Source organism: Solea solea, chromosome 1 (genome assembly GCF_958295425.1).
Source record: "Solea solea chromosome 1, fSolSol10.1, whole genome shotgun sequence".
NCBI lineage: Eukaryota > Metazoa > Chordata > Actinopteri > Pleuronectiformes > Soleidae > Solea > Solea solea.
The window spans coordinates 26,937,785-26,947,500 of record NC_081134.1 but is presented as its reverse complement, the minus strand read 5'-3'; the positions used below and the strand labels follow the sequence as shown (position 1 = coordinate 26,947,500).

General features: G+C 44.2%; 1 protein-coding gene across 1 annotated transcript; it reads left to right on the top strand.

Annotated features, from left to right (window-relative positions):
- Positions 1-46: 46 nt before the first annotated feature.
- LOC131460387 (transmembrane protein 200C-like) lies at positions 47-3,546 on the top strand. Its single transcript, XM_058630877.1, has 5 exons — positions 47-294; positions 567-721; positions 911-1,130; positions 1,200-1,333; positions 2,026-3,546. Exons 2-5 carry the CDS (start codon positions 621-623, stop codon positions 3,053-3,055), a joined length of 1,485 nt encoding a protein of 494 aa, XP_058486860.1. The 5' UTR covers positions 47-294; positions 567-620; the 3' UTR covers positions 3,056-3,546.
- Positions 3,547-9,716: the final 6,170 nt, after the last annotated feature.

The window sequence follows — 9,716 nt, the reverse complement described above, 5'->3', positions numbered from 1 at the left end:
ACAACCGCCCCCCCCCCCACCCCCCACACACACACCCACACAGAACACTACGCTACTGATGGTCCGGGATCAGAGAGACAGACAGGTTTTTGTGTCTTCATCTTTGTCTCTCTCACTCTGTCTGTCTGTCTGTCTGTCTGTCTCTCTCTGTCTGTCTGTCTCTCTGTCACTGCAGTGAATAAAAAGTCTCCTCCTCCACACACACACGCACACAGGACGAGTTGAGACGAGGAAACATTTCAACGCTGGATCAGCGAAGAAGACGAAGAGGACGATGATGATGATGATGTCACTGTGAGAACTAACAATATATTGTGCATGTGTTTGTGTGTGCATGCATGCATGTGTGCATGTGTGTGCATGTGCGTATGTGTTTTGTGTGTGTGTGCAGGTGTGTGTGTGTGCATGCATGCATGTGTGTGTGTTCATGTGGGTGTGTGTTTTGTGTGTGTGTGTGTGTGTGCGCATGTGCGTGTGTGTTTTGTGTGTGTTGTGGTAACAGAATCACAGATGCTCACATGTGACCATGAACCAGCTGATTATTGATCATTGATTGGTCTTTTTAGGTGAAGTGGTGGGCGGGGCTAATCCCGCTTGAGCTGTTGTCTGATTGGTGGGTCATGATGATCGCAACCGGAGGACTCCTGAGGATCAACGCTCGACGACAGGATTCAGTGAAGACACACAAAACACACACACAAAAGAGAAAGAGGAAGAGAAGGTAACACACACACACACACACACACACACACACAAAACACACACACAAGAGGAAGAGAAGGTAACACATACACACACACACACACACACAAATCACACACACACACAAGAGGAAGAGAGAGTAACACACACACACACACACACAGTACTGTTGTGTGTGTGTTATGATGTCACTTCCTGTGTTCCTCAGGAGGAACGAGGTGGTCGTGGTGAAGGCGAAGGTGAAGCTCTGCTCTCTCCCGGGTCTTGTGGCAGTGCTCGGGGTCCTGGTCTTGCTGGTGGGCGTGGTCATGGCAGCCCTTGGCTACTGGCCTCGAAGTGGACTGTTGTTCAGAGCATCACCACAGGAGGGTGCTGCAATGGCGTCCACATCATCCATCACCCCAACACCAGCTCTCACTGATGTTCAGGTGAGCACGAGCACGAGGAAGTGCAATCCTGCCACGTTACACCTGTGTTACATTGTAGTGCCTCTACAGGAAGGAGACAAAGGGGCGGGTCTACACACAGAGGAAGTGGAGAAGGGGGCGGAGCTACGCAAGGATGAAGGAGACGGTACCTTTAATGGGACGACCAGACAGTGGCGAGGATTTCTAGGGGAGTTCCTGTACAGGTATGTCCTATCTACAAGGTCCATCAGCAGGTTCTGGTGGAGGTTCTGAGGGTCATCAACTCTGTGGTCTGCTGTGGTCTGCTTCATGAAGTGGATGAAACCAAATCAAGGGCGGGTGGGAGTTCACCCCAGGGAGGTGGTCCGCCTGGGACATCATATAAGCCACCACTGCTGAGCTTAATTCTCCCTCTAGGTTCTAAACTTGCTTTGCAGTGACACACAATTATTTATTATATTAACAAACTCTTCATTTTTCATCCATTCATCATTCTTTGAAACCTTGTTGTTGTGTGTCTGAATATTAAGAATCATGTAACTGGATGAATCTGGGAACTTTTCACTGAACCTAGTGTAAGATCTGCTGGTCTTTACATGGCAATTGTGATCAGTCAGGTGGTCTTCAATACTTACTGTATACATGACCTTGTTCTGGTTCTGGAGTTGACTCTTTGTGTATCTGTGGTCATGAAGGTGAAGGAAGTCAACTCTATACTTGTTCCTGCAGGTCTTTGTCCTCTGTTGTCCCTGCAGCTCTTTGTCCTCTGATGGTCCCTGCAGATCTTTGTCCTCTGATGATCCCTGCAGGTCTTTGTCCTCTGATGGTCCCTGCAGGTCTTTGTCCTCTGATGGTCCCTCTGTTGTGTCCCTGCTGGTCTTTGTCCTCTGATGGTCCCTTTGTTGTGTCCCTGCAGGTATCTGTACTCTAATAGGCTGAAGGTCTTGGGTCCTCTCATCATGGGTGTCGGTATCTTCCTCTTCATCTGTGCTAACGCCGTCCTTCATGAGAAGCGGGACCAGAAGACGAAGGTCATCAACCTTCGGGACATTTACTCAACTGTCATCGACCTTCACAGCCACCGCAGACCACGCCCCTCTTCCTCCACAGGTTCTGCCCACCATCCATTGGCCAATCCCATCAATGGTCTCGTTAACTACGTCCAATCAAAGAGCCTGGAATGTAAACCGAGCTCTTACTCCGCCTCCCTGTTGAGCAGGAGAGAAGGAGGGGAAGGAGAGGGGGGAGGCGGGACTTCATCTAGGTCACAAGCAGGAGATGCAGTGTTCAGTATCTACCAGCCAGATGAGGCTCCTCCCACTGGCTCCTCCTCCGGTAGCTTTACCCTGCCTTCCCTCTCCCCCTGCTGCCCCTCGCCACAGAGAGTGGAGCCTAGCTTCTACACCTTACCTCTCCGCCGCCCACCTCCTCCCACCCCCCGCAGGACATGCTCAGCTCGTGCCAGGATGGGACAGGGCTTGAGGGGGGGAAGAGAAGGGGCGGGGGGAGGTGTCAGACAGGTGGACACCTGTCTGTCACCTCTTCTGTGCTCCTCCCCCTCCTTCCAGGATGCACAAGCAGCTGTGTCCTGTAGTTCCTTCAGCTTTCATCGGGTGGTGCCAGGAAGCTCTCGGGCCCGCCTCCTTCTGTCCTGCTCCTCCCTCAGCCCCTCACACCTGTCTCTCTCCTCCTCACTGACACTGACCCCGCCCTGCAGGAGGCTGAGCCTACCCACTGGCACGGGTTACAGTAAACTGAGTCACAGAGAGGACCATTCATTTGAGTCGATCGAGATGACATCATCACAGAGGTCAGAGGAAATGACATCATCACAGAGGTCAGAGGAAATTACATCACACAGAGGGAAGCTGGTGATGATGTCACAGTCTGGTCAGAGGTCAGCTGAGGGAGCCTGTCGACCAATCAGGACCCAACTTACAGAATGACATCACAACACTGGAGTCATGTGACATTTTAATGGCATCACAAAGATTCTTCTGGACCTGGGGCCTGTTTCAGAAAGCAGGTTCAACAAACTCCGAGTTAAAACCTTAACTCTAGATTGACCAACTCTGAGTTTTGGGTTTCAGAACAGCTGATCAGCATTAGCTCAACAACTATGAGTATGTTCAATCTGAGTTCAGCGTGTGTGTTGGGAATGAAAAAAGCCATCATCAATGAAGCTCTGATACTATGATTCACCATGGCAACAGGTAAACAAATGGCGCATTTCCACCGGCTCTACTCGCCTCGCCTCGCCACGGCACAGTTTAAGTAGCGTTTCCACTAGCCTAGTACCTGGTACCAGGTACTATTTTTAGTACCTGCTCAAGCAAAGTTCCAAGCGTGCTTAAAAGCAGGTACTATGCGATGATTGGTCAGACTGCCGGCCGCTGAGTCCCGTCAGAGGAAGAGACCTCCCACACACAAATCAAGCCAAACAAGACTTAACAAGTCTTTTACAGTGGAGTGGTGTATTAAGGGAAGGCGCCGCTGATTGCGAGCCACTGACCACTGCCGCTGTAGTCTGTGGAGTAGGAGGCTGTACTCCGGAGACGTGTGGACAGAAATCAAGCCGAACAGTGCCGAAATGTAGATAAATTAACTATTTAACAATCCTAAAAACGTGGGTTAATCTCCAACAACTACAGAAGTGTGGTGTAAAGTCATTAGTCACTTGTGTGTGTGTGTGTGGGTGTGTGTCGTGTATAAAACGTCACCGCAGTTTCACTCAGCCATGCAGTGAGGACTCCACCCACGTTATTTCCACGTGTAAATATAAACACAGTCACTGAAATGCTGTCAAACATTAAGAGTTCGTCTGCAGCGAGATTATATAAGTCACTTACTTAAACTACAGTGAAGTTAAAGTGTTTCCATCTGTATCAGCTATAATCTGAAGGAACATTTCAACTACAGTACCAGAGAGAGTGTCTACAGTGATTAGCCTACAGTAACACAGAGTCTTAATGTGCGCACAGTCACAGTGTTGGTGTCGGGGGGGTCTCACCCCCCCTTAATGAGACATGAGCTCCCCTGGAAACATGATTTGTGAGATTTTGGGGGTGTCTCTAAAATACTGACAAAATATTGTTTTTTGATTGATTTGTATGGAGCCCCAGACATAACATGGTCCGGGGCTCCGGACTATACTTATTACTATAAGGAGTATACTAAAATTTTGTCAAATTATGTCATGTCCGGGGCTCCGTAAGATTTGATTTAGATATGTGTGTGTGTGTGTGTGTGGAGGTTAGATTCCATATGTGCTGACTTAAGACAAGTAGACATACAGGCTTGTAATAATGGATGTGTTGAGCTGAGTATGTACTTTTTTTGTAGTGGAGATGCAAACTAAACTGTGTTGTGCCGAGGCGAGTAGAGCTGGTGGACATAAGCCTCAAGTCCACGCAAGCGTCTGTCCCCCAACCCCCCCCCCCCCCCCCCGTAAGATCTGATTTTGATTTCGATGTTTTGAAAGACGTACATTTCATCAATTTGACAGGTGAATGCACTCTGATACGTGTTTTGATATTGACTGTATGAATGAGGACATGAGACGGAGAGAAACTCAGAGTTTGTTGAAGAAAACCTGCCAGGGAGCAGGTTAGGTTCATGGAGTATGTTGCCAGGGTAACTGACTCAGTATTAAGCTGAACTGGCTTTGTGAAACCGAAAAACCAGAGTTTCCCTCATCTAAGGGTTAACTAACTCAGAGTTTTCACTAAACCTGCTTTCTGAAATGGGCCCCAGGTCTCCTCAGTGATGATGTCACCATCAGCTGAATGTCATGTAGCAAATATGTGTCTTCGCCATGAACGCATGAAAGTGAGAATGTTTTTATACCGAGGTGATGGCGCCACCTGCATGTTTACCTGCAGCGGGGGCCCAGAGTTAATCTTATCACGTCTTTGGACTGTGGGAGGAACCTGGAGAACCAGGGGACACACAGGAAGACCCTCAGCTCAAACACAGATGGAACAGGTGACCAATCTCACCTGGATCTGATCTGATGACCTTCTTGCTGTGAGGCAGCTGTGTTAGCCATCACACCACCGTGTAGCTCAAATTGCAGTATTTCACAGATTATTTTTAATTTTCAAAATGATGCAAATACATAAAATTATGACTAAACAGATTAAAACCACAGCTTCACTAGTGATGTGATTCATACTCTGACTCCGCCTCCTCTATAATAACAGCACAACATGACAGGAAGTGACTGTGGTCAAACACTCCATGTCTTCCTCTGGTCAGTTTATGACCTCACAATCATTTTGATCAACAAATCATAATAAAGTTCAGCTTTTACTGTCAGACCTTTGTTCTGTTTCCAGTCTGGGTTCTGACTCTGGGCTGGGTCAGGGATCTGGACTGGGTCAGGGATCTGGTGTGTTTCTTTCTTATTGGGTTAACAGTTTTGACTTTACCAACACATATTATAACTGCACTGCACTTATAACCGTTGCTCTACCAATCTAAGTACAGGTTAAACGTGAAGAAAACTAGAGTAAAGCTGTATCCCAGTCATTGAAAAGGTCCTGGAGCAGGTCCTGGAAAATGACTGCAACACCAATCACATACTTTCAGACGGTCATTATTTTCCACAGCATTTGGACCAATGTGATTTTCCAGGAGTTTAAAAGTCACATGTTTTTCAGGATGTGATATTTCCCTGCAATAATCAATAATCAATAATCAATAATACTGTAATACTATATATCCTGAGATCCTTTTAGGTTTCTTAAGTCTCAGCTTCACATCAACCAGGTAACGTTCCACTGATGTTCCAGATGATTCCAAGAATCTTTCTGTAACCTTTCCTGAAATCTTTGAAGAACTGATAGCTTCTTTGTTCTTTACAGTGATGTTTAAAGAACAAATGGAGAACATGTGCAGAACATGAACGAAAGTCTGGAGAACATCTGAAGAACATGGGGAGAATAATCTCTAAAGATTAAAAATTGAGGATCGTTGAAGGAACCACGTCAGCGTCGAGTCCATTTGATCAGAATCTCTGGAGATCGATACAGGAAGATGAGTTCCTCCAACTCCAGCTCACCCGTCTCTCTCACCTGAAACAGGTCACATGTCAGACACTCAGATTACAGCACTACAAGTAGCCAGATTATTACAGCCTGAATGTGATGAACAAAAGTAGTAGCTTTGCAAATCTACAAGATGACAGTGAGGCTGGAGTACGATTAGGATCAGAATAGGAAGATACCAGTAATCAGATTACAGAGTCGGTCTTTGACAGTGATGCTGTAATCAAATTACAGAGACGGTCTTTGAATGTGATGCTGTAATCAGATTACAGAGATAGTCTTTGACGGTGATGCTGTAATCAGATTACAGAGACAGTCTTTGACAGTGACGCTGTAATTAGATTATAGAGATAGTCTTTGACAGTGATGCTGAAATCAGATTACAGAGATAGTCTTCTGAAGAATTCTCAGACAAACTTCCCGATCACCAGAACCACGGACGCATACAGACCCATGAAGCTGAGACGGGTAATCAGATTAAAATCAGTAAAAAGTCCTCTGTAAAAATGATAAAGTCATGATGTCACTGCTCACCCACATCCAGCCAGGAATCCCAGACTGGGAGGACTGACTTTGTCACTGAACCATGGATGTATTATAAGAACTGTATAGAGCTCCACCCCTTTGGCTCTGTTCATTCCTATGGAGTTGCTCACTCAGCACATATGCCAAAAAAGTTTCTGACTTCCGCGTTTATTTCCGGGTTGTGCGGCCCATAGAGCATGCGCAGTAGTGTTACTCCCATAATGCCTTTCATCTATGTGAAGGAGCCGTCCATGTTCTCGACTTGCTCGGCACGTCCATAAACAGTGAAAGGCATGATGGGAGTACGCTACTGACGTGCGCAAGTGAATTTCATGAATACCGATGTCACGTTAGCTTTGGTCTTTAAACCATGGATTTCTAAATGAATGTCAAAACCAACGATAGTGAATACAGTTAACTGAAAAGTATAATGACATCATTACAGGTTAAAATGATCAATTTAATGGTTCATTTAATTGACCGTGGCTATTTATATATATAGTTTATATATGTTGTTTTCTTCCATTCACTGATATACTGTATGCTAATCATCAAAAATGTTGTAAAATTTTCAACAGGAAATCAATTTATGAATTCAATTTATTTGCCAAATAAATAACAATAACATTTGAAGTTTTAAACAAGTTTTTGAATGATTTCTAACCCTAACTGTTTTCTTGTTTTTATGACTGTAAATGCACACCTGCCATCATCAAATCTATTCTTTTTTTAAAAATTATTCTTTTATATTTCAGATTTCAGAACACGAACCATAATCATTCCAAAATAATATAAATGTGCAGGTTTGAGAGCATAAACAATGTACTAAAAGTAAGTGACTAAAGAATAAGATAAGAAGTAAGCAAGAGGAATAATCTGTACATAATTTACAGTATTCTGTGCTGACACCTCAGCTGATGCTGGAACTCAGCACCTCCAGTGTCATAGGGGAAGTTCTCCTTCAAGTCTTATACAGTACTTCCTGGTAACTGCCCTAACTACCCTCTTATCATTGCCATAGTTTGTTTGACTATGGCAAACAAACCTCTGCATGTGTTTCAACTGTGGGAGGAAACTGGAGAACGCACACACACACGCACGCACGCACGCACACACGCACACCGGGGAGAACACAGAAAGATGCTCAGTCCAACCAGGACACTCAAATCAGTGACCTTCTTGCTGTGTGGCATCAGCACACACAGCAGCAGCAATCTCTCAGGTGACGCCAGTGACCCTCACCCAGTGACCCTCACCCAGTGACCCTCACCCAGTGACCCTCACTCAGTGACCCTCACCCAGTGACACTCACTCAGTGACACCCCCCAGTGACCCTCACTCTCATCTTGACTCAGGTGAAACTAACAGCTCGGGTCTGGGGGTGAAACTGGATCAGAGAAGAATAATAATAATAATTTAAACACATTTTAAAATCTGTCCGTCCGTCCGTCCCAGGTTTTTGAAGTGTGACTGTATGAGGTACTGACACAGTAAGCTAATTTTGATTATGGGGCCCTTTATCAATGCCAGTAATAAAGCAATGAATAACATGATGATTCTGGGGGAATTCTGCACAGCTGTAGCTGTGTTGCTGCCTGGCATATTCTTACCCTTATATTAGCTTTAATTCTAAATGGTAAATAAAACAAAATACAACTTAGAAGAATGGTCTTGTGTTGATTTTGTACTTTGTATTCAAAATGGCACAATACTAAGAGGTTTATACGGTGTCAGCCTACTAAAAAGTAACAAAATAAAACAAAAGACAATGCATTTATTGTCACCATGACAATAAATTCACTAGTTTAGATTTGTTTTAAAGCAAAAAACAAATAAAAAAAATAAAAAATTTTTTACAATTAAATATAAAAAAAGCACTACAATGAAAGTCAAATAAGTTAGCAAAACAGCACCTCAGTCATTTACAAATAAGTGCAAATGAACTGAAGTGCAGAATTAGATAAAATAAACAAATAGTTAAATAATAAAGAGATAGAACTGTAACAAGATCAAATGCTTTGAGAACAAACATACGTTTTTCTGAATTTGCAAATGAATATAATCGTCACACACAAACAATCCAATTCACGTAGAAGGTGGAATTAATTGAAGTCTGAAAGTTGTGCAATATTGCATTAAAGTATCTACACTGGAGGTTGAAATATTTGCATTTTGATTAAAGGTAATAAAAGAGAAAACTGTGAATAAAGAATGATGTTTAAACTGAAATAAATGAATCATTTTACTTGGACTCAGCAAATCATTAAAAGCCAATATATTTTATATATAGTCTGATCATTCAACTGTGCTGATATTGAAAGATTTATCTTCTGTATTATTCCATGCTCAGCCGTGCATCATTTGTTTATATCTGGCCTCACCAGTTTAAGAAGGCACTTTGCTTTTTACTGTTTCAGCTCTTAAAATAAAACGACTGTAAAACGGTGCTGTTCTGCTGCCTGTAATTAGACATGAGCATAAAAAAGCCTGGCAAGGTAAACACAGTTCAGTTCTATCAGTGAATTCACACAATAATATACTGCAGTAATTACAGGGAGAAGGACAGAGGACCACTCCTCTGCTACCATCTGCTGGACACAGGAGAAACAGTCATGGTTGTGTGTTTAAAGCGTTTTCATCAGAGCCAGTGTTTGAGATGATTAGCATCAGCGGTGCATATGAAATCACTGTTATGCTGCCTCTGCTTCAGTGTAGGAGGCAGAGGGAGAAGCAGCAGAGAGTGAGAGACACAAAATGTCAATGAATGTAAATGAGTAACCAATATTTAAATCTTCCTGGTTTGGCTGTGCTTGCAGTCCCATGATATCTGCCCGTCTCCCTGTCGTGCCGCCCCCTCACACTATCCCCTATTCCCTTTCATTCCTCTCCCCTTCCACTCACTCTCTGTCTTTTACCATTGTTCTCTTCCCACAGGCTTACTCTGTCACCTCCTCCTCATCCTTCGACTTCTTCTTCCAGCACCCGGTTTAATTTTCCCACTCCCTCTGTCAGCTCCTCTCCATTACGGCTGATT